Source organism: Anolis carolinensis, chromosome 4 (assembly GCF_035594765.1).
Source record: "Anolis carolinensis isolate JA03-04 chromosome 4, rAnoCar3.1.pri, whole genome shotgun sequence".
Classification (NCBI taxonomy): Eukaryota; Metazoa; Chordata; class Lepidosauria; order Squamata; family Dactyloidae; genus Anolis; species Anolis carolinensis.
In genome coordinates, this window is record NC_085844.1 from 47,647,799 (window position 1) to 47,675,792 (window position 27,994).

The window sequence follows — 27,994 nt, forward strand, 5'->3', positions numbered from 1 at the left end:
TTTATAGAATGAAAACAGGAAATGTGTGTTTTCTGTTTTATTTAAAGGACCAAATGCCCCAGTTTTTTTCCTTTTCTAAGTGCTTTGACTTGTCTAGAAACATAACACATCAGTTAAAATGCATTTCATAGATTCTAGTAATAAAATAACACTTGATAGGCAGCATGTGCTGAAACCAGTGGCCTTCTTTGTAAAATATGTTTCCTTGTCTCTGTTTTGAAGTCCGTAACAAGCATGTTGTTCATGTCCAAGAAAGGTTGCAATTCCATTTGCATTGGAAGAAAATGCCAGCTGACTCCAATAGAAGATGACTGTTCTCCTAGGTTTGAGTTCCAGGAATAAACTTTTTCTCAGTGCAGATAGGATAGGAGATTTGGGGGGCAGGATAAATAGCCAGTAAGTGCAATCCAATAGTCATTTGAGTGTGCAGAGCTCATTGTGTCCCCCCCCCCCCCCAATACTTAAACCAATTCATTTTATGATCCCTTGAGAGTATTTCTAGTTCAGAGTATGAAGATACACATGCACATCAGTTTAAGCCTAATTCCAATAATTAAACTACTGTAATCTTACAACTGCTATAAAGTGCTCTGATGTGAACAGGGAGAGAAGATAGTAACTATCCTCTTGCCTTTAGTTGATCGATTCATTTTAAAGCCCTTGGCTAAACGTGCTGCCTCCGTTTTTGTTGTCACCTTCATATGCTCTGTCACAATGTTTCAGTATAACTCTGAAGAGGCTGGAAACAGCTTGTGGTTCAAGAAATTTTGGAACGCCTTGAAAACAGTATTAAAATATGCATTTTATGTTTCTTTCAGGTAATGAAATAATTATTCTAAATTTTGTGTAACAAATGGTACCTTGAAGTTTTGTTTGTGGAGAGTGAGTAGGCGTACAATAAATATATGTAAATTCTATGCTTCAGCAGATTTTTTGGAGAGAGACTCAATCAAGTCCTTATAAATAGCAGAGTTCATAAACCGAGGATAGGAGTCTCTGTGCATCAAAGTGTAAATCTGGAGTTGGGCGTCATCAAAAGTATGTTGTGATGGCTCCAACATGTTCCTGTTGATAACTTCCCTTACTCTGGAGTCTAGGCTGACCTGTGAATAGTGGAAACGTGTTAATAACACACAAGAACATCCTTTACACTAGATCCAGGTTCCCAGACTATTTAAATAGAGGGCCAGTTCGCAATCCCTAAGACTGGGGGGGGGGGGGGGGGGAGAGGCAGACTATAGTTTGAAAAAAAATGAACAAATTCCTATGCACACTACATATCTTACTTGTCCAAAAATGAAAAAAGAAAAGTACAATATTTAAAATGTAGAACAATTTTAACCAACACAAAATGCAGTACAGTAGAGTCTCGCATATACAACATTCTGGATTATCCAATGCAGTCTTCCTCCCGCCTGGATCCACAGCTGTTTCTCTAGGCAGTAAAGACTGAACTTTTTATGGATTTAATTTCGGACAATGTGTTACTAGAAGTTCATTTTATGCAATTCTATCTTTAGTTGTAGTCAATTTTTTAGTAGTCAATGTTTTCAATACATTGCAATGTTTTGGTGCTAAATTCGTAAATACAGTAATTACTACATAACACTACCGTGTTTTGAACTGCTTTTTTCTGTCGATTTGTTGTAAAACATTATGTTTTGGTGCTTAATTTGTAAAATCATAATGTAATTTGATGTTTAATAGGCTTTTCCTTAATCCCTCCTTATTATCCAACATTTTCGCTTATCCAATGTTCTGCCTGCTCATTTATGTTGGATTAGTGAGACTCTATTGTATTTCAATGGAAAGTGGGTCTGCTTTTGACTGATGAAATAATCAAGTTAATTAGGATTGTTGTGTGCCTTCAAATTGTTTCAGACAGAGGGTGACCCTTAGTCTAAAATTTATGACGTGACCCAGGTAAATAACCTTGGAGAGCCCCATCTGGCCCACGGGCCGTAGTTTGGGGACCCCTGCACTAAACCAAGGAAAAGATCTGAAATTGTCATAACTGAACTGTGCTGGCTTAACTGGACCAATTAAGTACCTAGGTGTTTTCCAGTACCTTTGACATGGATGTGTTCCTGTGTCAACAGTCATTTCTTACCCTACTAATATTTTTAACCTAACACATTCCGTTTTATTCTTTAGTGGGAAGGGAAGGAAGGGCATGGCCAATCAATCAAGTGTGGCAGGGGAGGGAAAGGGGGCAGAGCCCTCTCTTCCCAGATTGTTCCTTATTTTTACCTTCGACACCTGGCAACCCGGTAGCAGGGTTCTTGCCATTCTGGAGTGTGCTGATGACCTTTAGAGCTGGTTGCCAGTGAAAGAAGATGTGGACTCAACAGAGGGAGTTTGCTTAGATATCCCACTACTACAGAGCCTAGTTACCTGTCCTGCTACCTAGTAGACTGTGAAATCAATCTAATATTTAATAGCTAGGCATTCAGGAAGTGCTGCTGATGGCAGATATTCAAACCTCCTGGCTGTTATTGTCTCATTTCTTCTAGGTTACCATCACTGCATCCTCCTCATCTATTTCCTCCATATAGATTGTGTGTGTGTGTGTGTGTGCACACGCGCATGGGGGGTTGGTAGGCAAGGGAGCAGCACCTATATTTTCCTTTTTTGGGGACCAGCATCTGTTGTCACATTTGGTATTCCTCCTCTGCCAGTCTCTATGTGTGAGAAAGTCAATATTTTGCTTCCCACTTCAGTAAGCAAGACAGCTCAAACCACCCAATTTGTTAAGACTTATGTTGAAAGACCCTGTATTCTAAGCAGAAAACAAATTCTATATGTCACAAAGCCTTTGTGTGAAATGAAGAAGTAGATGAAGGATTAAGTTTCTTTTTACTCTATAAGGTAGGCTTATGAAGAAGCCACATTACCTTTTAAAAACTAATGAAGAAAAATATCATCTTAGAACAAACATTCCTTTTAAACTAGCAAAGAAGCATATTTGAGAATTCAGTGTTTCATCTAAGACCCTTGCTTTATTTTTTAGTTATAGCTATGAAAAATATTACAAACCTCTTTTGGAGAGAGGATAGAAATATAATCTTCATATATTAGTCTTGTTTTCTCTTCAATGACGCTCTTATTGGATTCCCGTTTTAAGTCTTCACAGGCCATCCAGAAAAGCATGTTCTCTTCACTGAATTCTGTCCGAAGGAACTCCCTGAATGCATTTCTTCCTGCTGGGGTTTTCATCAGTTTGTCAAAAGACTGAGCCCAAGTGTCCACTTCTTCCAGAGTAGGAGTGGAGCTTTAAGAGAAGGAATAGTATTAGCACAGGAATCACTAAACTTAGGCATGTGAAACTCAGTTTTGGGTGATTCATAGAAATGGGAAAGTTGCATTAACTTAGTGCAAGTTGAATGTCTTCCCATAATGTAACAAAGAAAAAAGTGTCATGTATCCAATTCTGTTAGAAATTGGAAGTGCTAAAACTTTCATTGTTCAGCAGGAAGCAAAGAGGATATGTTTATGAAGAAGTTAAACATGTCCAGTTGCGAGTACATGACCTCCATCCCTTTGTACTGCCTATAGAAATGTGTCAATAAAGTAGAGAACTGTTACTATTGCAACCAACTTTTCCCTTTCCATTCCATTCCTTCTATTCCTGTTTAAAGTCCTTTTCCAAATGTGGCTCTCAAATATTTGAGTGTTCTGAAAATAGATTCTTGACTTCACTGCAGTTACTCTGACAATTTCTCGGTACACAACAGACCCAGGATTCTGCACTATTGTAGTATACATAAAATCATACATACTGTATCTGCACACTTCTGAAAAGTTACCTTTTGTACAACAGCTTCCACAGTTCCCCAGACATTTTGTCAAATGGCAATGCTGGCTGAGTGACACTTGCAGTTTAAGTCTAAGGAAATACCTATTCTGAGCAATGCTTCTGTGGATCTGCATGACACAGTTTAAGCACCATGACCAGTGCTGGAGTCCAGAAAAGAACTCCCCAGGCCACTTGCAGAAACAAAAACTTGTAGGTTCTCTTAAACTTATATTCCTATACAAATCATAGCTCCACGTAGTGCTTACTATATTGCACTGTTGTTGCTTCAGTCAGCTTCAGAGCTTATATCATTATATATTGCTTTAAAACACACATACACACACACACACAAAAACACAAGAACCAGAAGAAAATCCCGGGACAGCATGGCAGAGTCTGTGTTTACTGAGATACTTTGCAGAACCAGCAGAACCCACAGAGTCTCAGTCACAGAGCCACTCATATTATAGGCACAGAATAGCCCTGAACTTTACACATGCAGAACTAGGACATACATACATACATACATACATACAAACATACACATACATACATACATACATACATACATACATACATATCCCCTTGGAAACTACACCCTTCTTTAATTTAGACAATGAACACCAATCTCTTTTCTACATTTTCTTTTACTATCCGCTAAAATTTTAGATTTCTGTTTGCACTTAAGAGAGGGAGGGAGAAATAGAGAAGCAATTACTTTAAGTTAAAAAAGAATTTGCCCATACCTTTTCACAAAAGACTTTAAAATGAACAAAAGGGCTTTTTTTCTCTGGATGGTGTCCAGACTTTGCAGTGATTTCACACACTGTCTAAAGACACTGAAAAGCAGATGCAGTCTAGTTTCTCATGCAATAAATAGGCAAAATAGGGAAACAGTGGCAGACGCTGACATCTTAGGTTTAAAAAATAAAGAAATGAAACTGGGAATCTGAGCATTGTGCAATACCCAAAGGGTGCAGTTTCCCTGACGTACTGTTCAACCACCATAAATCCTGCTGGTTTAGCCTACCTTTCTTCACAATTTGCAATGGTTTCTGATCTGAGTTCATGTGATGCTGATCTTGTTCTTTCATCCTGATTCCGAACAGTAAGACTACAAAATAAGAAACATTGCTTCATCAAGCTAAAATAACAAATCATTTGCAAAGTATGAAATGTAGTTTGATCAAACTGAAATGATTTACTGGTGCTTGGAATTTTTTCCAGGTTTCATGCCTACTAATTTTGACACCAACTGGGCCTCCATTCCATTAAATTTAGTGACAAAATAGAGAAGGTCTTCTTGCCAATTTTCCCCAGAGGCAGGCAATGGGGGTTTGCCTTTGCCTATCTCTGAGGCTGAGGGGTGTGACTTCCCCAAGATCATTCAGTGGGTTGCCATAGCTCAGTGAGGATTCAAACCCTGATTCCCAGAATTGCAGTCCACTAGATCAGGCTGACTTCCTGATGACAATGAGAATACCATGGCATTGCCAAAACTCAGATTATGTTAAGGTTCTATCATCACAGTCTCTGTGGACATGGTAACTGCGAGTACATCTTACTTTTCTAAGCATTCTCTATTTAAATGAATGAAGAAGCCTTCTCATGGAAGATAGCTCATGCTGCCCACGCAGCCTAGCATAGTTGTGTAAGGTCCTTTAAGAAGTCAGGGTGTTAGCTTTCTAAATCAAACTCAGAGGTGGGAATTATGTGGTTCTGTAGTGTTGAACTGCAGCTCCCAGCATTCTTAATCATTGGCTGTATGGCTAAAGGTGTCAGTGAATTGCAGCCCAGCAACATCTGGAAGGCTGCACACTTTATCCTGGCCTAAATGCTTAGTTCCCATTACACTCACTGAGTCAATGGAACTTACATAAACACTAACCTACCAATACTTTCATGGGTTCATTCAGTTGAGCTGCTCCAGAGTCACAGAAACTTACAGTGGGAAAAGACCTCAAAAACAACTTGCCCAAAGGTGTGCACTAACCCTCACAGTACAACAAAGAATATACACTAAAGTATTTCTGAAGGAGATTCGTTGTAGTTGGATAGTTAAATTTAGGGCAATATTTATATTATATAGTGGGATCTCTTGTATCCATGATTTCACCTATCCACATCTGGCAAAATATGTCAACTCTAGGAACTTTCTAGGTTCTCTAGCATGACCATATGACAACTTCTGATAGAAGTCATTCATTTCATAAGATTCACTATTATCCATGTTTTTTAAAATTCCATGGTAAGTTAAGGAACATATCTCCTATGGATATGGGGTAAACTATAGTCCCCCGGCATTCTCTCAAAGGCTGAGGATGAAAGTAGATGGAGTATCTCATTGGGTCATCTCTCACTGGATCATCAGAGTCTACTTACTTTAAAAGGACATCTGGATTTATGATAACAACCATCTTGGTTTGCTTAACATTTCTCTCCAGTGTCATTTCATCATCATCTAAAACTCACTCTTTTTCTTTCCCCAACTAATCTTAACTAGCATTCCCAACTAACCAGGCCATTTAGAGCTTGGGAAAGTTACTATTTTGGACTATAATGCCTAATGGCCATACTGACTGGAAGAATTCTAGGAAGCCAAAAAAGTATATTCACAAAGCTTTGTTAGGCACACTGAAGCTATTAGCAGCTTAGAAGGTTTAAAAACATGGTATGAAACCCTCCAAATGTTGGTGAATTGCTGGCTGTGAATCCTGAGAAATGCAGTTCAGCCCCACATGGATAGCCACTCCAATCCACTTTTGATTTGGATCAAGAAAGAAGCACAGTATTGCTGCCGCAATCAAAACAAGATCTGCATCTAAAAATAAATGTTGGTGGAAATTTCCATCACAGATCTCCTGTACTGTGTTTTCAAAATGGGATCTTTGCTTCACATGGCTATATCTAAAAACAGCAGCTTGCCCAAAGGTGTGTGGTAAACCTCACAGTGGGATATACTTTGAAAACTGCTTCTTTGAACCATACCTGACAAAATTCCCCAGCCAGTTCCAAGCTCTGAGCTAAACAACTACACACCTGGGGTTTCTGTATCTAAGACGTCCATCTGCTGCTCCATATTTAACTCATAGACAGCTGAGGCAAATCCATATTTTTTTACACTCTGGGGAAATGAGTACTGGCATCTGAATATTATAGTGTGAAAAACCACTGAATGAAATTTTGAAGCTCTTTAGCAGAAGGTCTTAACTAGGGACATGCAAATCTCTCCACCTCCCTTGTGTTGAGTGTCTTTGAAACCTAGCTACAATTTCCACCCTTCCTTGTCCTATACCCAGTTACTATATTGTATGTTTTCTTGCTGTATTGAAATTGGAGCACATTTTAAGAACATTTTTAACAAGTGCATTTAATTGTCAGCACATATCTAATTTACATAAAAGAGAAAGTTTTGCAATGTATGATTCTGGAAGTTTTCCCCAATTATGAAACTTTTTAGCCATTTGCATTGTGAAATCGTGCATTGTTTTGTGCACATTTTATTTCTCCAAAATCCCTTTTGTCAAGATCGATGAGTTGAATAATATTTCTTTCCTTCCCTAGTCTTAATGGGCTGGCATAAGAAACATCTACTTTCAAGTCCAATTGCCAGCATCTTTTAGGTGACTGGCTCCCTTCTCCAGGCTGTATCGATTTTCCAGATTAACTTGATAGTGATCACAGAAAAATGCCAACCTGGTTATAGTATGCCATTTAGTCAGTGGTGTTTTGGTAAGCTTTAATGTACCCAGGGTTTTCTATTATCTATATTCAAGGGAGATAACTCCATCTTGAATTAAAAAGGCATCAAAAACATGCAAATATAAGTAATAAAATGTCACAATTACATTCATGAGAGGCTACAATACTTTATATGCCTTTGAACTCAGTGATGGTTACACCACATTTTAGTTTCTTAGCCAGTCAGCTTTTAATTGAATATGAAGATATTCTTGCATATATGTTATTGCCATTTAAAGTACTACTTTGAAGTTCCATTAAAAAGAAGACATTTTCAGCTCATTGTCAAGGCATTACATTTGTAATATTCCTGTGTCCCAGTGAACATGCAGTCCTAGCTTTTGGACATTCGGGCTGGTTCTACACTGCAGAAATAATGCATTTTAACACCACTTTAACTGCCATAACTCAATGCTATGGAATCCTGGGATTTGTAGTTTGTTGAGGAACAAGTACTCTTTAGCAGAGAACTACAAGCCATGGGATTCTATAGTATTGAGCCATGGCAGGTAATGGTGTCAAAATGTATTAATTTTACAATGTAGATGCACTGCTGCCAAAGATTAATGAACATATACAACTTAATTAGTCACCTGCAAGATTCTCACCTCCACTGCAATTTGAATCAGTATTTGGGAGGTGCAAGGAATACCAGGTGCTGCAGGCTTTATTTATGAGGAAGTCTTTCTGAATATTCCTAGCTTAATACAACTCTATGAAATTTAGAGGGTTGCTTTGTAAGTCAACTGGAGATGTGAGACACACATTCACATACCCTTTGTGTAATCCCAGATCAGTTATGTTCTTTAAAACATTTTTTCTACGTTTTGATAGATTGTGAGGTATTTTTCTTCAACACAACTGTGAACACTGTTGAGATACTGCCTTGGTAATCTTTGGACCTGGTTGATGTTGTTATTGTGTGCCTTAAGTTGCTTTCCAACTTATGGCAACTCTAAGAAAACCCTATCACTGGGTGTTCTTGATATAATTTGTTCAGTGGTTTTCCATGATTGAATGGAGATTCGAACCCTGGTCTCCAGAATCATAATCCAATGTTCAAACAATTATATGATGTAGGACCTCAAGACCTGTTTATTTACTTAAGCTGTAAAACAGAAACACAAGATGTAGCCTCCATTAACTTGTGTTCTATTGAAAAGGGGAGAGGAAGACAGCATGATACATGAGTAGGCAGGTTTGAGTCCAAAGATGAATTCATGCCTAAACAACATTATGAAAAATGTAGGTTAACTCAAAAGAACAATCCTGAGAATGAAAATATTGAAGAGTGGGGTTCCAATGGAGTAATTCAATAATGTCCTTTCTTTAAAAGACTATCTGTACTGCCACTGGCAGTTGATTTCCTTGGAAGTGTGAGAAATCCCATGCAGAGTATCACAAGGTGAACATGTTCCTTCTCTGCTTTCAAATTATGCATTTGTCATGCCTTTCAGAATGACAGCTGTGCCCTTTCCAATGCCAAAGCCACTTAAGAATGGCCGTTCATCATAATTGCCCAGCTAAAAGTCTAATTGATCCTAAACGAGTGATGACAGTATGGAGCATAAGTTATGGCTTCAACCAACAAAAACCCATCTGGTGGCTGTTCTTTCCCCTTTGTTTTTTTAAAATAAAATTGTTGAGTTGTTTTTTCCAAAGGGCTTCAGATTTTGGAGATTGTCTCACTTGGCATGCTATTTCTGTTCCTATTCATCATCCCCCTCCCACTCTCCTCAACTCATTCAGGTTATTTGTGGAAATGTTTTCTTTAAACTATGATTATAAATAGACCATTAAATTGCAATTTGTTTCACATTTTCTTATACTAGAACAGTTGCTTTGAAGGAATTATTTATTTTAGATGTTAAATGAGGTTACTCTGCTTTCACTGGAGTGCCAAGCTGCTTTGAAATGCAAACCATCACTTTTAATCACTACCAATATCTTATCTTTCTAGCAGAATTGTTTTTGTTAACTTGTGCTGAGTTTTTCTTGTTGTTTTTCTTTCCCTCCACCATAGAAGAAAGAAATGCACATGAAATTATACAATTATAGGCAGTGAAAGTTCTAGCAAAACTGTTAGAATCCTCAGCTATTTTCCCCACTGAATTCTTGAAGTCCCCAGATTATGGTAAATAAATATAGCATCCATTTCTGTACTTATATCTGATCTCATGCTTGAGAGAGAGGTCCCATGCCCCTCTGTGCTTTCTTTGCATGCTTAATAGAATATTAGTGCTTAAGGCATAACAAGAATTTTCCGGACCACTGGACAAACAAAGTAATTCCTGAAGTTGAAACACACCTGATACTACATGAATAGGCCTTAGGCAACACACATTATCCCAACCATCTCATTATTCCTTTTAGGAATTCCTTCATAGAGCCATGCTTTTAATGCACAGGTCACTTATCTTACAAAATCTGCCCTTGCTTTAATTGGAGACTCTCTGTTAAAATCTGCTAACTATGGATAGTCGCAGATTGCAGATATGACTAACTGATGTCAATAGTTTTTGAGCAGATACTGTGTTCAGTGGATTATATAGATCGACCATACTCAGGAAGCACATTTTATTCTATGTTAAATCCTGCCAGAGTAAGCCCAAATATGTCAGCATCTGCATCTTTACAGTTCTCTTCTTAAACAGATGATGCGCAGAAGCTTCCCTTTTGAAGATGTCAAAGACGTAATTGGATTGTGCATGCATAAACGCTGTTGTCGGCTTTTCTGCTTTGTGTAGGTTGAAGCAGTGATTTGACTCATTCAGTTTGACAGCTTGCTCTTTCTTTTTTTCTTGGATACCAAGTGTAGTGTGGTGATGTGCCTTGAAGTCATTTTTGACATAGCAACTCTAAAGATGAATCTATTATGAGGGTTTCTTGGCAAGATTTCTTCAGAGGATGTTTACCCTTCTTCTGAAGATGAGAATGCTACTTGCCCAAAGTCACCCAATTGGTCTCTAGAGTTTTAATCCAACATCCAAACCACTACACCTTGCTGGCTGTCCTTAATTGATTTATTTGTGCAATATAAACTGAACACTATCCATGCCATTGTTAAATGCTTCTTTGATTACTGCATGTGTACGTGATTCTTGACAACAACTTCCATCACTAGTGGTGACTGTGGGATTCATGGTCTACACAATCTGAAGGGTTACATGTTCTTCTCCACAATATAAAGAACTTCCATCCATTTTGCATGACAATAGTCCATTTGGACTTTCTACCTGAGATCCACAGAAGAGGCTAGGGATTTAGCCTGTATGTGATGCATGCATAGCATCTGCTCTACCTCTCAATTGTGCTTTCTCCCCAATTAGATGGGTCTAGATTGTATTTTTATACTCAATCAGCCTATTGGAGTAGCTGATAAATATGACTGCATATTAATTGCATCAGTATTATTTGCCTTTGCATGCAGTTCCATAGGATTTAAAAAATATATAGGTACCCAGAGGAAGCTAGGCAATAATTATCCCTCCCTCCTTCCCTCCCCGTCTCTGTTTTATAACATTTGTCTGATTACCCAAGGGTGTATGTTTATGTTCCCATGGTGACTAGTTGTCATCTTTCTCCCTCCCACCCCTGGGAAGTCTGAATGTGGTTGAAAGGCATACCAGGAGCAGCTGCAACAACAGCACCAACAGAAGCAGCAGGCGTTGGAACCTCGATTCCCTACCCCAGGCTGTGCTTGTATGGAGCTCGGTGTCTCTTGGGACACAGATGTCTGCCTCTTGCGCATCTCCATCCGCTCCGATCCCATGGGCTGCAAGAAGGAAGATTAGGAAGGAGGTTAAATGTTGTGGGAAAGTCACCAGGTTCCTGTACAATGCTGTATTCCACTCAGCATTAGTACCCAGTAGCTAGCTACTCTAATTATTGCTAATTGGAGGTTTGGCCTGCTGAATAATTGCAACCTGGTTACATGAAATTCATGTTCTTAATTGGATAAGGAATCCTGTGTGTTCATGCCTTTGTCACTCGCTAGGGCTATTCAGCATTGGTTCTTTTAAACATACAATTTGTATTACAGCCTGCAAAATATTCTACACCATTACCTTTTAAGAGAGATTATAAGACAGGAAAAGATAGCCAGATTATTCGATTTAAGAAGGCTTGACATGATTCTCTTTCTTCTTACTATGCAAACAGCTGCATAAGGAAACAGAGGCTGAGTGAGACATGTCCTATGGACCAGAAGATTCATTTGAAAGAGAAAAAGAAGAATTATGATTTTCTTTCTGTCCACAACTGTCAAATTATACTAGGAACCTTTTCACATAGCCTTTTTGGGCCATGCTGTTGCGTCGGTAATTACAGCGAAAGGGAAGGTGTGTGGGGTGGCTCGTGGTGCTCAGCTCATCCTCCCCTCATCACATAGAGGGGACAGGAGGGAGTACTTGGGCACCCTTTCGCTCCCCCATCAGATGGCAGAAAAGGCAGCAACGCCCTTTCGACCATCACACAGCACAAAGGAGAGGAAAGTGTGGGTAGCTCCGTGTGGTAGGTCAGACTATTTCTCAATTTGATGCAATATTGTCAGTATTAACCAGTGATAGCTCTCCAGAATGACATTCCCTGATAGATATCTATCAGAAGAAATACATCTATCAGGAAGTGATTGGACTTTTCTCTCCCCTGCCCCTTCCCTTTCATCTCTTCTTTTTGTTCCCAGCCAGTACTGATGTTTTGTTTTGTTTTTGTCAGAGGCACACACTTGCAGATATCGTCTTCCATGTGCTAGAATTACGCTATCTTTTTTGTTTTTATTTCCTTGCATACGCACTAAGTCATCACACTCTCCTTGCTCACTTCAGATTTCCCCCTTCCACATCTACATGAAATTTGACTCATTGTTTTCCTGTGTTTCTGGAAATGAAACCAATTGCCTAATAGAGAGGTGGTTGAGGTCTCATTCTCTGGATGTCATCCTGCTGGGGATACTCTAGCTGGAGATCCCTCAGTGAGCAGCAGGCTGGGCTTGATGATCCATTGGAACCCATCCAGTTCTATAATTCTATGACTTCCTTCCATCACATGGCGGGAAAAGTGCAGTGTATGGACCATGTGGTACTCTTCTGCATGCTATGCACATGCTCTGTTCTAGATCTTTATCCCCTTCCAAGCAACCATAAAGTTAGAAGAGACCATGAGGACCATGCAGTCTAACCCACTTCCATGCAAGAGTACACAATTAAAGCACTCCTGATGGCCATCCAGTCTCTGTTTAAAAACTTCCAGAGAACGAGCCTCCACCACATGCCAAAGCAATATATTCCACTGCTGAACAGTTAAATGAAGCCCATTGGCTATCTCCTTGTATTTTTGTCACTCTCTTTGTTTAGAGAGAAATCTGTGAATAGTGCTTATGTTGCTGGTCGAGACTGAAAAGCTCTCTCTGTATGCGTAAGACTGACAAGATGATTGGCCTGGTCTTTATTTTCAAGAGTACTTTGACTCTCTCAGCAAATGAGAGCAATAATAAAGCAGATGGCATATTGTTGGAGGCTGCTTTATTCCAGTTTACTTTTGTTCCTAAATTAAGCAGACACTGATCTTGCATGTAGATTCAAAGAAAACAGGTTCCAGGAGGAAGGAGACAGGAAAGCACTATTTTTGTATGTGTTAACTGCATTATGTAGCTCTTTCTGTCCTCGAGAAATACAGTCTGTATACATTCCTTATTACTGTCAAAATTATTAAGCTTTCTTTTAGTTCCTCACGTTTCTTTCAAAATTCCCGATTCCTTTAACAGCATCGTGGAGAGGAGAAATTCAGCACTTATGCAATTCAAAGCTTAGCAGATGGCAAAATTTTACTTTGAACTGGCAAACTATAGCGTGAACATCCATGCCCAGTTTTACTCACTGGATCTGTAACTTCCATGGTAAATTTAATTTCAAGTGGATGTTTCAGCCTACATGCTTGTAAAAGATGAAACATCTATCCCTGTGCCAATCTTTCTGCTACTGTTACTGGCCCTATTACAGAAATTCCTGCTAATATTCACATTACCATCATCCTTAAAACACATCTTGGAAATAGTACTTTTCTTCAGCTGGTGGCCAATCCATATTGACTGGGGGATTCTGGAAACTTCAGGCATCCTCAAACTGTGGCCCTTCAGTTGCATCTCAGTCATTATTAGGCATAATTTGGGCTTCATGTACTGGGTGCACCCAGTGGGGCCAAGCCTGCCTCTATATATGGATACATATCCAGAAAACGGCTCTTGCTCTCTTGGCAGCCGCTTGTCACTGAACACATGCACATTTTTGTTTACTTTTATGTATTAAAATATGGAAATCACATCCTTTATGACAAGATCTTTGGGTAGTGTACAAATACAATCAGTCACTGAGATCCTGCATAATCAGATGTAGCTATAATGATGGAAATCAATTGTCATAGCTACATCTGATGACTTCACATGCCAAAATCCACCTTTGAAGGCAGGCAGCTGTACCAACCAAAGCAGTATTAAGGCACTGAAGAACTGGTCACTGAACAGTTCAGCTCATTCCTACAGGGAGATGAATTAAGAAAAACTGGGTAGGGACCCCTGTGGGGTCTTGCTGCAGTTACTTGTCACATCACACCACACTTGCAGGAGGGAGCTTGATGCAGCAATGTTTGGCTTCCCTCTCTCTGAGAAAGGGAAGCCGAACAGTGTATTTTAGATGGTTTCTTAGCTTCAATGATCAGTTGTAGTGGGCACTACAATCATCGCCATGATATCACTACTGTAAATGCAATATCCATCATCCAAGATTTATTGACCTTACTCATGGGATGTGTGTGTGGGGGGGCAGACTGTGGGAGCTTTTTCCTCCCCCATTGGCAGATGAATGGCATAAGCTGTGGCATGCATCTCTAAAACTTTTCCTCTGTCCTGTGAGTAATGTAAACACCAGATAACAGCCTTCAAACAGAAGCAGGCATGCTGTTCAGGTATTCGCAATAGTCCTTTTATTGCAGTCTAGACACAGAAAGACCCACATTCATGAAATCCATGTGGTCATAACAAACTGACAGGTGAACTGAAAACAAATAAACACACAAGATAAGCTATGTGACACACATAGGTCATTTTTTTCCACCTAAAGGATTATTAAAAACAGTGATGTGGTCAACAATTATTTATACTCCACAAATGTAACTTGTGATCTCACAAATGATTGTACCAGCTCTGTGGTAGAAGAAGAATTTTACATTCAGTGCAAACACAAAAGCAGAAACTAGATTACTTACACCTAAATATGTTGTCCTCCACTCTTTTGGAAGACTAGAGTTTTGAAAAGACTACAATAATTCTTCTGTAAACATTAAAGCATCAAAAGCAAACACTATTGAAACTGTAACACACCCACACAGTAGGAAATCTGTGCTGCCTTATTCACTAATAGTCAGAAGTCTGCATTTGATTTATACACTGTCTATTTGACAGCAATCTGACAGAATGAAGAGGGTTTAAATGGGGACAATTATGTGCTAAGGCTGTTTTGCCAGGTTTGTGAGTGTGGATGCGAAGTGATCTTGCCATTTCTGGATCGGTCTCTCCCCCCCCCCCCCCCCCAAATATATGTGTATATATACTGTATATATAAATGGTTGACAATCATGGTATAAAATGAAAGTGAATCAATAAGTTTAAAAGATGGGGAATGCTAAATTCATAACAATTGTTACCTTGCAAAATGTAATTGATTTAAATTTGAAATAAGTATTTTAAGCAAACTGGTTTTATTTTGGGATGGAGTGGAGGTTGTTTTTTGTTTTGTTTTGCTTTTACAGAAATGAAGTCCAAAACGTGTTGTTGTTATTGTTGTTTTTTGCAGTGCAGAGGCGGATAGGCATACAAGTCCAGAGAGTTATAAGGAGTGAAAAATAGCTAAGACTTTTTCTTTTCTTCTAAGTGTAAAGAAGTATATAGAGACTATGGAGGTCCATGAAGCATATAGTGGCAGAACCAAAAGATCTTAAATATCAATCATTTTCCAGCAGGTGCCTGAAGATAGAACCAGCTGGGATTTCAAGGCACCATAAAAACCAAACCTAGTAAGGAGCATTGAACAAAGGCACACACTTGAAATATATTACTTCAAATTTCAAGGAGCCCCTGGTGATGCAGTGGGTGAAATCCTTGTGCCAGCAGGACTGATGACTTGAACATTGGGTTGCTGATCTGAAAGTTTCGGGTTCGAATCCAACCCGGGGAGAGTGTGGATGAGCTCCCTTTTTCAGCTCCATATCCATGTGGGGACATAAGAGAAGCCTCCTATAAGGATAGTAAAAACATCAAAACATCCGGGCGTTTCCTGGGAAAATTCCTTGCAGGTGGCCAATTCTCTAACACCAGAACCAACTTGCAGTTTCTCAAGTCACTCCTGACACAAAATACCAGGGCAGGAGTCCCTTGGGAAACCCATTAACGAAGAAGCTAGATCTATACATCATAAAACCACATCACCCTTCTCTTTCCTATAGCATTTTCCTAACAGAGTACTTGCAGGGAAATGCATGGTTTTTGGAGGAACACTATTATATCCCTGTCTACCTTTGAAAGTGAACCAGCAGTAAAGCTTTGTGAGGGTTCTAAACTGAATTTCAATTACTTCTGAAGAGTCATACTTTTATTCAGACATCTCCAAAGCCTCTCTAAATTAGTCCAAGTCATTTTAGGATACTGATGAACCCTTTGAATTGTCTCAGCAAAGACAGTTTTGCTGTAATATGGAGCGATTCAAACAAGGAGAGGCTCTGATAGGTTGCAGTGGGTGCTGGTGTGGAGTTATGCAATGGGTGCGGGCGTAGTGCATGAAGCAGTGACTCACGTTGTATTGTATTAGGTGCTCAAATACAACTCAAATCAAACATAAACTGGCATTGTATTGGTCAGCCTGCTGTTTTGCATCCTTGTGACTCACTGTGGAGTATATTGCTCATTAAATCATACATTATTCTTTCCCTTTTGAGTGCAAGTGTTATGATCTTCACTCTACTACATTAAGATCTGACAACTGTACAAGAAATTCAAAAAATTTGTCCCAACATGACATTTCAAAGGAGTTGAATTTTTTGCTATCATCTTTCTTTACTGCTTACCCTTAAAACATCACGTCAAAATAGGCATTACAATGGCATGGATCATCTAACTTTAGCATTCAGTAATAAATATATATCTATTTTTACACTCACTCCGGGATCTTGTCTAGAGCATTTCCTAGTCTTCTCCAAATTTCTTCACTCTGATTAATGATTGAGCTAAAGCATGGAAAAAATCCTGAACTATTACAGGGCTTTTGATAAATGCAGGATATCCTGATCTGATCTGATCTGATCCTCAGCAACCCTACAAGCTTTTACATCAGCTGAGCAGAAGAAGAGGTATCACCACTACCACCAGTATATTTTCTATTTTCCCATCACGACTTCATTCCTTATTTTTGCTCATCTCCCCTCCCCTTATTTCTACCAGCCATCATCTTTGAGTAAGATAGGAAATGGTTCTGGTAGAGAGCAGCTGCAATCTTACACAAATAGCAGATCTAAGGAGTTTCCTCAGAGGTAGGCACGATTGCCGAGGAAAATCAATTGTGCCAGCAGCATGGGTAACCTCCCAGGGCTACTGGCTCACATATTTAGAAAATACCCCAGGGTCTGGCATTTTCAGCAACCTTTCTGTTTACTGCTCATGCTGTTCTACCACATGAGGTATCTAAACTTTGCTTAATAGATGGATTAAACTCTGTAAGCATATGCTTAGTTATCTCATTGTAGTCAATGATATAGAAATGAAATATGTATACATGTGTGTTGCCTGGCTCTACATCAGTTGTCCTCAACCCTCCTAATGCCGCAACCCCTTAATATAGTTCCTCATGTTGTGGTGATCCCCAAACATAAAACTATTTTTGTTGCTACTTCATAACTGTAATTTGGCTACTGTTATGAATCGTAATGTACATATCTGTTATGCAGGATGTAGTTTCATTCACTGGACGAAATTTGGCACAAATACGCAATAGGGCCAAATTTGAATACTGGTAAATGATTTTGTCATTTGGGAGTTGTAGTTGCTGAGATTTATAGTTCACCTACAATCAAAGAGCATTCTGAATTTCACCAACAATGGAACTGAATCAGTCTTGGCACACAGAACTCCCATGACCAACAGAAAATGCTGGAATGGTTTGGTGGGCATTGACCTTGAGTTTTGGAATTGTAATTCACCTACATCCAGAGAGCACTGTGGACTCAGACAAGATGGATCTGGACCAAACTTGGTATGAATACTCAATATGCCCAAATGTAAACACTGGTGGAGTTTTGAAAAAATAGACCTTGACATTTGGGAACTGTAGTTGCTGGGATTTATAGTTCACCTACAATCAAAGATCCCCTTGAACCCTACCAATGATAAAATTGGGTCAAACTTCCCACACAGAACCCTCATGACTAACAGAAAATACTGGTCTTTGGTGACCCCTCTGACAACCCCTTTGTGACCCCCCACCAGGGGTTCTAACCCCTAGGTTAAGAAATGCTGCTCTACATAAAATAATAAAAATTAGTTCTCCATAATTCAATTATTAATATTTTATTAATATGCATAACTATCATATACAATATATTAATATGAGATACTCTGATTAGAAATTTAAAAACTAATCGATTGGAATATTTCCATGATAGTCTATATGCTATTGACATGCATGCCAATACAATCTATACAACTACTGATTACAGGGTGAGCATCCCTTATCTCGAAATTTGAAATTCAAAATACTCCAGGATGTGCAATTATCCACATGGGTGGCTGAGATAGTGGCACCTTTGCTTTCTGGCAGTCTGATGGATGTAGATAAATTTTGTTTCATGTACATAATTGCACAGCCCACCAAAAATATTGGTATTTTGTATTTTAGGCCTGTTCCAGGGATTATTTGGGGTACTGATTCAGAAAATTGCATCAGCTCTAGTTTCTTAGATATGGTTATTATTATTTTCTATGGGCAAACAGATTAAGACAGGAATATGGCATATGGTTTGCATCTCAAAAACTAATTTTGTGTTTAGACTTGTGTCTTACTTCCAAGATATCACATTGTGTATATTTATGCAAAATTCACTCATTCCAAAATCCCTCAACTAGTAATTATTATTATTAATAATAATAGTCTCAAATAGATAACAATAAGGGACATTCAACCTGTATAATAATCAATTTCCCATTTTTCTGACATCCTCCCAGTCTTCTCTTTCTATTTTATTGTATGTAAGCCTTATCCCAATGATCTGTCTGAACCAATTATTTACTTTGAAACCATTCACTTATTCCCATTTGCAAGTCACTATTTCATTTCTGTGTAATCTTAAAGGAATAATTTATATGTGTAGTAGACCTATGTTTATACACACACACACACACACACCAATAGCCATATAGGAACAAGGGATATTGTTGACCAAGAATGGGCCATGTTTCTGCCTTTCTGGGTAACATATATTGCTAAAAATACCACCCATCAAAACCACAAAATCGGAAATAGCAAAAAATCCATTTCTTGATTTGAAAATCAGTGCTTTTAGTTGTTCAATATTGCAGAGTTCATGCAAACTGTTTTAAAGGTGAATTACCACTCCTTGGGATTTCCAGAAATGACACCCTCTCCCTTTCATGTCAGAATGAACCTTTTTTTAACCAGGAAAAAAATCCAGGAAATTTAGAGGGACCAGGGAGCATAAAACCAAACTTAGAGAACTCGTGACCATGAGAGCTGTTCAACAATGTAACTCACTGTCTTGGAGTGTGGAGGAATCTCCTTCCTTGGAGGCTTTTCAACAGAGGTTAGATGGTCATCTGTTGGGCGTACTTTGATGGTGCTTTTCCTGCATGGGAGGGAATCGGATTGCATGGACTACATGGTCTCTTCCAACTCTATGATTCTGTGTGGCCTGAAAGTCACATTTTGCCCACTCTCATTTTGGAATAAAATATATCTTGCACAAACAAAGCTCAAAATGGAGAAAACCATTATAATGGGCCGGGCAAATGTCTGGTAGTATCTATCTCCACACAATATGGCTCTTGTATCTGGTTTCATTTATCTCCATCCAACAAAATATGTTGTCCTTTAATACAGCTCTTTGATATTCTTGGGCCAGAAGTCCTTTATTTCAATAGGGTTGTTAATACCCATGAGTTGTGTATCCACATGAAGTCAAGTAATGTATCCCCTATTAATACAGGAGTCATACTGTAATAGCATTCTTGCGGCATAATGTATTTCTAGTGTTGAGATTTCAACAAACTAAGAATAACCTTTTTTAATTTGTTTATTTACATCCTTGTCATTATGGAACAATGAGCTAGGAACAATAGGAAACCTTGCACTTCATGACCCACAAAGTAATTCACAGACAATGGAAAAATAGAGTGTTACCATAACAGCATGTACAGTAGAGTCTCGCTTATCTAACCTTCGCTCATCCAACATTTTACATTATCCAATGCAGTCTGCCTCCTGCCTGGATCCACAACTGTTTCTCTAGGCAGCAATGCACAGCGGACCAACACACCCAACAACAACACAAGTGCAGCCATGCTCCCAAACAAGTGGCAGACTTTTTGTAAAACATTATGTTTTGGTGCTTGATTTGTAAAATCACAATGTAATTTTATGTTTAATAGGCTTTTCTTTAATCCCGCCTTATTATCCAACATGTTCACTTATCCAGCATTCTGACAACCTGTTTATGTTGGATAAGTGAGACTCTATATAATTCCCTTCTTCAATAGGAGAGAATTGAAACAAAATATAAGTTGTTGTTACACAGAATCAAATTAATAATTATCCAGTTCACACATAAGCAGCAGCACAAAGCAACGAAGAAGAGTTTATTTTTTATGAATTACTATTAGCATTCAGAATTGCATGAATAATAAACTAATGGAAGTCTTGGGACATCTCACAAATCTAGGGACATCTTGTTTTCATATGACAATTTATCTGTGAGGGACTTCATTTATAATTGTATGCCTACATTTTTAAGACCAAACTCCAGAATGCAAAGTCTGTATATAGAAACAAATATATCATGCAGATATATTTGTTAGGAACACACGATTAACTTCGGGGCTTTGACAGGTTCACACACTAAGCTGCAGCCATGTACTGATTGGAATGAGACTCATTTGGGTGTAACTTGAAAAATGAATTTGGCTGAATATATACATATTTAACGTTTTCTAGATCATGTGCATTGTGCCTAAGTTCAGCTCACTAGCTTAAAAGACTAAGCATGCTCAAATATCTCAAATATAATAGCAATACCATAAATAATCAACAAGCTATCTCAGACTAGACAAGTGGTTCCCAACCTTTTTTTGACCAGCGACCACTTAACCAAGGACCACTTTGATCAGGGACTACTCTCCAACATTAGTACCGAAAGGGTTACGAATCAGTTTTTGGTCAACTTTAGATTCGGTTCGGTTAATCGGGGTGCTGATTCAAAATATTGCATTGGATAGACCACATTAGCTCTAGTTTCTGATACAGAACATATGCCATCCAGAAGTCGCCATCTGCTTGCCTACAGGAAGCCATATTTAATATAGAATCATAGAATAGTAGAGTTGGAAGAGACCTCATGGGCCATCCAGTCCAACCCCCTGACAAGAAGCAGGAAATCACATTCAAAGCACCCCCGACAGATGACCATCCAGCCTCTGTTTAAAAGCTTCCAAAGAAGGAGCCTCCACCACAGCCCGGGGGAGAGAGTTCCACTGCCGAACAGCTCTCACAGTGAGGAAGTTCTTCCTGATGTTCAGGTGGAATCTCCTTTCCTGTAGTTTGAAGCCATTGTTCCACGTCCTAGTCTGCAGGGCATCAGAAAACAAGCTTGCTATTATTATCTAATAGCAATCTTAATATTATCTAAGATTTTCTTTTTCTGTGGTAAGTTCATTAATGCATCCCCATGGATTTGAGGGTGGTATTATAAATAAAGCAGATAACATTTGACCAAAACTTTGTACATAAAAGAGGTAGTATTTGACCAAAGCTTTATAACAATTCATTAGACATCTCACTCATTGCAATTTTACAGTAATAACTTTGCAACAATAACTGAAACTTTATAACTCTTGGGTTACACATCTTGATTGAAATTGAGTAACAATATCTGTAATGATCAGTTGGCACAAAAGCAAGTGAGCAAACAACAGGTTTGTGGCATTGTAAAGATCAGGCCATTTACTGTGAAAGCTTATTTTGCATTCAGTTTGGTATCATGTGAGATATGAGAATAGTTTTTGTTAGTTTTGAAACCATAGCTATTTCTGATAGAGTGCAAATGGAATGTGAACTAATAATAATAATAATAATAATAATAATAATAACAACAACAACAACTTTATTTTTCTATCATGCCACCATCTGTCCGCAGGGGCTCGAGGCAGCTAACATGGGACAAAGGCCCGAAGCAATACACAAAGTAGAACAAATAAAAACATATTACAATGAGTAAAAACACTGTAAAATCGGCATTATGCAAGAACAATACATTAACCATAAAAACTAATTTGGAGCATAAAATGAGTAAAACATAAAATAAAATAAAATGGACCAACCAGGTTGATAGAGGGGGATAGCATGGGGGATGGGCATTAAGACTAAAGTGCAATAATGTAGTTATAAACTGCTTCAGGGCAAAGGGCAAGTGTTTCTCAACAGTTTGAGTGAGGACGGACGTCCAATTAAATATAGAGAAAGGTAACAATGCAAAAAATAATGTATTGGTTTTTAAGTTTAAGTCATGGGGACTAAATTATTCAAATGCGCAATGAAAGAACCAAGTTTTTAGCTCCTTTTTGAAAGATGCAAGGGTGGGTGACTGCCTGGTCTCCCTAGGGAGGAAGTTCCAGATCCGGGGGGGCCACTACTGAGAAGGCCCGTTCCCTTGTCCCCACTAGCTGAACTTGCGATGAATGAAGAGATCGTGCAGGTTCATAGGGGGAAACACAGTCATGATGTCAGGCAGGTCCCAAACCACTTAGAGCTTTATAGATAAGAACCTGCACCTTGAATTGGGACTGGAAAATAATCGGCAGCCAGTGGAGCTCCTTAAACAGGGGGGTTGACCGCTCCCTGTAATTCGCTCCTGTTAACAACCTGGCTGCCAAACATTGGACTAATTGTAGTTTCCGGGCCGTCTTCAATGGCAACCCTATGTAGAGTGCGTTGCAATAGTCCAGTCTAGAGGTGACTAAGGTATGGACCACCACGGCCAAGTCAGATTTCACGAGGTACAGTCGCAGCTGGCACACAAGTCTTAGTTGTGCAAAGGCCCTCCCTGCCACCGCCGACACTTGAGCATCAAGTGTCAGCACCGAATCCAGGAGGACCTCCAAACTGCGGACCTGTGCCTTCAGGGGGAGTGCAACTCCGTCAAGCACAGGTTGCCACCCTATGCCCCGTTCAGACATTATATATTATATATTATGAGGATGAGGAGTCAGTTTTTGCAATACTTTCTTCCAAGCTCTGTGTCAGTAAGAAAAAAGGGTTATCCAATCTGGACTGAAGTATGACCCACATTTTCCCTCTGACTAGGCCACTGTCACTCTACTCTTCCCTGAGGGAGTGAATGACAGCTATTCATTTATTTGAGAGGAAATGCGAGTCAGCTCTAACTGAATATTTCTTTCTGTTAGTCTGCTATTGAGAAGAACGCTATTCTGAGTTCCACATCTTGATCAGTTAAGAGTGCGGGAGCTAACCCGTTTAACTGTTAAACACTTACTCTATATGTGTACACAATTTATTTATGAACCCCTCTTTTGTATGTAAAACATATGTTATTCAGGTCATCCTACTACCCATCATACTGTCACAGAAAAGAAAGATGTTTCTGTCTATGGCTTTGGAAATGCCTTAGAGGTCATGCCAGCCGTCAACATTTTCCTTTCCTTTCTCCTATTGATTTTGTTTACTCTTTTCATCTGAGTTTACAAGATAAATTTGGGTGTTTTTTTCTATATGCTTTTATTTTTTTCCTTTTGGTCTTCCATAATAGCTGATATACTCACACTCATACACATTGCCATCATTCTGGTAATCCCCCCTTAGGCTTGCAAAGTGATATATAACTTTGTACAGTGCAAATAGGACTCAACAACTATAAAGCAGTAGATCTTAACTGGTTTTGAAAGCTAAACAGGGTTTGCTGTGGTTAGTATTTGGATGGGGAATTACGAAATACCACTATGAGGAGAAACAGGATAATTGCAATAGGCCATCTGAAGGAGCCCTCACTGGGAGTCCTATGCGTGTGTCTATATTGGTGTTGCACCCTTTCAGCATGACTACTGATTATGTACAGTTAAATGGAAGGACATTTTACCAGCAGTACAACAAACATCTGAAAACACTGTGCATTGCACATTTCTAAAATCTTTCCAAGTTTAAATTCCCTGAAGGCACTCGATGCAGTGTGATATTGGAAACTAAGCAGGATCAGCTCTGGTTCCTACTTGGATAGGAGACTGTCAACAAATATCAGGAGACTTAAGCTATATTCCAGAGGCTGCATTTCAGGGGAAGGAACAGGCAAATCCATCTCTGAGTATTCCTTGCCTAAGAAAAACCCGATAAATATCACAGAGTCATCCTAAATTGACAGGAGACATGAAGGCGTTTTCACATACACACACACAGTGCAAATGCTGTAAATATAAACCAAAGCCTGAACCAAGAGGTGTTCGTGAGCAGTTTCTTCTCACTTGTTGACTAAATCAGACAGACTGGGTGACACTGAGTGGTAAGGAAAGCATCATAAGGTGAAGTAGATGCATTCACATACACACACATTCATCAGTATTATCACATGAGCCCGACAGGGAATAGGGCACCACAGGAGAAATGAAAACGCATATCTCACAACCTCTGAGGATGCCTGCCATAGATGTGGGCGAAACGTCCAGAGATAATACTTCTGGAACATGGCCATACAGCCTGGAAAACATACAATAACCCTGTCATCCCGAAATGGGAATCGCTCCCTGAGAAGAGGAACAGGGGAAGCAAGGAAGGGGAAACACTCTAGAAAACCCATTTAAATTGCTGTCTGTGCCTGGTTGAGCTCTGTCGCCCTTGTTCTTTGTCCAACTCTTGTTTGGCTTTCTACTGCCTTGGGGGACATTTACATTGTAGCATAAATGCAGTTTGACACCACTTTAACTGTCATGGCTCAGTGCTATGGGATCATGGGAGTTGTAGTGTTACAAGATGTCAAAGAGGGCTGGTGCCTCTCCAACTGACAACCTTCAGGATTCTATATATTGTAGTACAGGTAAAGGTTTTCCCCTGATATTAAGTCTAGTCATGTCCGACTCTGGGGGGTGGTGCTAATCTCCATTTCTAAGCCAGAGAGCCGGCATTGTCCCTAGACGTCTCCAAGGTTATGTGGCTGACAAGACTGCATTGAGTGCCTTTTCCTTCATGCTGAGGCAGTACCTATTGATCTACTCACATTTGCATGTTTTTGAACTGATAGGTTGGCAGAAGCTGGGGCTAACAGGGGGAGCTCAACATGCTCCCCAGATTCGAACCACGGACTTTTCGGTCAGTAAGTTCAGCAGCTCAGCACTTTAACTTGCTGCACCATCGGGGGCTCAATTTATATAGGTGTGTATGTAAGTGTGTGTGTGTTTGTGTGTGCACGTGCACACACAAACACACATCATTACATACATACATACGTATGTATGCATACATACACATTGGAACAGCTGTGAGATAAAGGCTGCCCACCATCCTAAGTGCAAAGATTTGGGAGAAAGCGTCTTGTGTTTTCAAGAGTCTCCCATCTCAGGATGTTTGAATGATAATGAATGGGGAAAGTGATGAATGGGGAAAGTGATTGAGGAAGAAAGATCAATAATAGCAGCCTTCCTGCCAGTGTCGCACATGCAACTTAAAGGCAGCTTGGGGTCTCAGGTGGCTCCCAAACCCGCCTCAGTTGCCTTCCAGCTCCAGCTGGATATACTCCTAGGGAGTCAGTCCTCACAAAAGCTCTCCTGCCCAACCTTAACCCAAAAGAGGAGCCCAGTGGTTGGACTGGATGGCTCCTGGAGTCTCTCCCAACTCCGCGTTTTGATCGCAGGAATCCCTCTGGAGTTTCTTCCCAGTTCAACAGTCCTTGACTCTGCTCCAAGCACCCCATGCCTTGCTTATCCCTGTTAGGAGGGGGTTCCCTTCTGGATCCAGATGTATACAGAGCACTCATATGGGGACTACTCGCTTCTCGACCCCCATTAGATTTGCGGGTTCTAGTTTTGTGCTTGGGGAGACGGGCACTTAGATCTTTGACCTGTCAATCCATCGGAATTGGACGATTCTCTTGGACGCCTGTTGAAACCAAAAGCAAAACCACCGCTTCAGCCTGCTACCCACACAGCACCAACAACCCAGCAAACCTTAAGGAAAACACAGGCAGAAACACCTCCATCTCCCGGAATGGGAGAGCCGAGTGGGGTGGGATTGGCAGGGCTCCCCACGGATCTCTCACCGTGTCCTCGTCGGTCTCCGGCGCCGGGTGGGAATCTTGGCATGGCTCGCATCCGTTCACGGCGGCGGAGGGCTCTTCGGCCGGGGAGGGCAGCTCGCCCGCCATCTGCGCATGCGCCGCCCTCTCTCCCCGGCTGGGAAGGGAGCTGGGGTCGAGAAGGCGCCCACGGCCGGGCTGGACTGGTGGCCCCGTCCCTCGCTGCTATACGCACACGCTCCCTGCCCCGCTTCCCAGTCGTGCCAAGCCCGCCGAGAACATCCCCTCCCCGCCGGGGGCTCGGCCCTGGGAGGAAAAGCGGGGAGGCTGGAGGCTGCAAGAAGAAAGGGCCGATGTCTGGGGAACCGGGAGGGGATACAACCTTCTTGCGTCCCTCCCTTCTCCCCCCTTTTCTCCCCTTCCTTCCTCCCTCTTCCGTTTTACCTCCTTCCTGCCTTTCTATCTTCCTTCCCCCCCTTCCTTGCGTCCCTCCGCCCCTCCTTCCCACTTTCCTTCCTTCTCTCCTCCCCCCTTCCTTCTTTGGCTCCTTCTTCCCACTTTCCTACCTTCTTTCACTCCTCCTTTCCCACCCTCCCCCTTTCTTTGCTCCCTCCCCTCTACCTTCTTCCCACTTTCCTACAGTCCTTCCTTACTTCCTGACTTTTCACCTTCTTTTGCACCCAGCTGGGTTCCTCCTTCTTTCTACCTCCCTTCCTTCTCACCTTTCCCTCCTCTTATCTTCCTCCCTCCCTTCCTTCCCTTTTCCTTCTTTTGCTCCTTCTCTCCCCCGGCTTCTCAATCTCCTTTCACACCCTTTTCTTTCTTTCCTTCCCCCTTTCCTCCTTTATCCTTCCACTCTACCTTCTTCCTTCCCTCTCCCCCCCTTCCTTCTCGCCTTCCTAAATTCCTTCCCTCCTGCCTTCCCACTTTCCTTCACACCTAGCTGAGCTTCCTCTCTCTCTCCTTCCTTCCTTCCCTCCTTCCTTCCTTCCCTCCCCTCTCCTTCCTGCCTTTCCACCTTCTTTTCCAGGAGCCTCCGGTGGCCTAGGGGATAAAAACCTTATGACCTGAAGGTTGGGCTGCTGACCTGAAGGCTGCCAGGTTCGAATCCCACCCGGGGAGAGCGCGGATGAGCTCCCTCTATCAGCTCCAGCTCCATGCGGGGACATGAGAGAAGCCTTCCACAAGCATAGTAAAACATCAAAACATTCGGGCAACGTCCTTGCAGACGGCCAATTCTCTCACTCCAGAAGCAACCCTGGTTGCTCCTGACACACACACAAAAAAAACAACCTTCTTTTCCACCTAGTTGGGCTTCCTCCTCCCTCCCTCCCTTCTCACCGTCCTACCTTCCTTCCTTCCCCTTTCCTTCCTTCTCTCCTTCTCCCTTCTTTTTAACCTCTTTTCACTCCTTCCCCTTTCTTTCTTTCATTCCTTCTTTTTCTCCTATCCTTGCTCCCTCCTCTCTCCTTTCTTCCGTCCTTCCTACTCTCCTTCCCACTTTCCTAAGTACCTTCCCTCCTGCCTTTCCACCTTCCTTCCCACCTAGCTGGGCTTCCTTTCCCTTCCCTTTCCCTTTCCCTTCCCTTCCCTTCTTTCCCTCCCTCCCTTAGAGAGCCCGGCAGCACCTTCTTCCCGTCCGCCTTCCAGCAATGCTTCAGGACCCTGGACAGCACCCGGGAAAACGAAATCACCAAGAGATCGAGAGAAACCCAAGAGCGGCGCGTTTGCACCACTCCTCCTCCTCCTCCCCGCCCTGCTCTGCTTCCCGGCCAAACGCCTCTCCTCCCAAAAACACCCCCGAGGCCTCGCGCGGATGCAGCGGGAGCCACGAACCCGGCGACAAACAAGCTGGAAGAGGGCAGGGCAGGGGAGGGGAGGAGTAGAGGGCGGCAC

The 27,994-nt window shown here is 40.9% G+C and overlaps 1 protein-coding gene across 3 annotated transcripts; it reads right to left on the minus strand.

Moving 5' to 3' along the window:
- Positions 1-22: 22 nt before the first annotated feature.
- On the minus strand, positions 23-27,985 carry rgs20 (regulator of G protein signaling 20). 3 transcript variants are annotated; one of them, XM_062980367.1, is made up of 6 exons: positions 27,727-27,985; positions 26,057-26,432; positions 11,164-11,312; positions 4,827-4,910; positions 3,037-3,271; positions 23-1,103 (listed from the first exon to the last, which is right to left on the minus strand). In XM_062980367.1, the coding sequence occupies exons 2-6, from the start codon at positions 26,225-26,227 to the stop codon at positions 915-917; spliced, it is 828 nt and encodes a 275-aa protein (XP_062836437.1). In that variant the 5' UTR covers positions 26,228-26,432; positions 27,727-27,985; the 3' UTR covers positions 23-914. The 3 variants fall into 3 exon arrangements, with proteins under 3 accessions (XP_062836437.1, XP_062836438.1, XP_008114398.1); XM_062980368.1 differs by lacking the exon at positions 27,727-27,985 and adding an exon at positions 27,186-27,702; XM_008116191.3 differs by lacking the exon at positions 27,727-27,985 and having other exon boundaries at positions 26,123-27,698.
- Between the last annotated feature and the right edge of the window lie 9 nt (positions 27,986-27,994).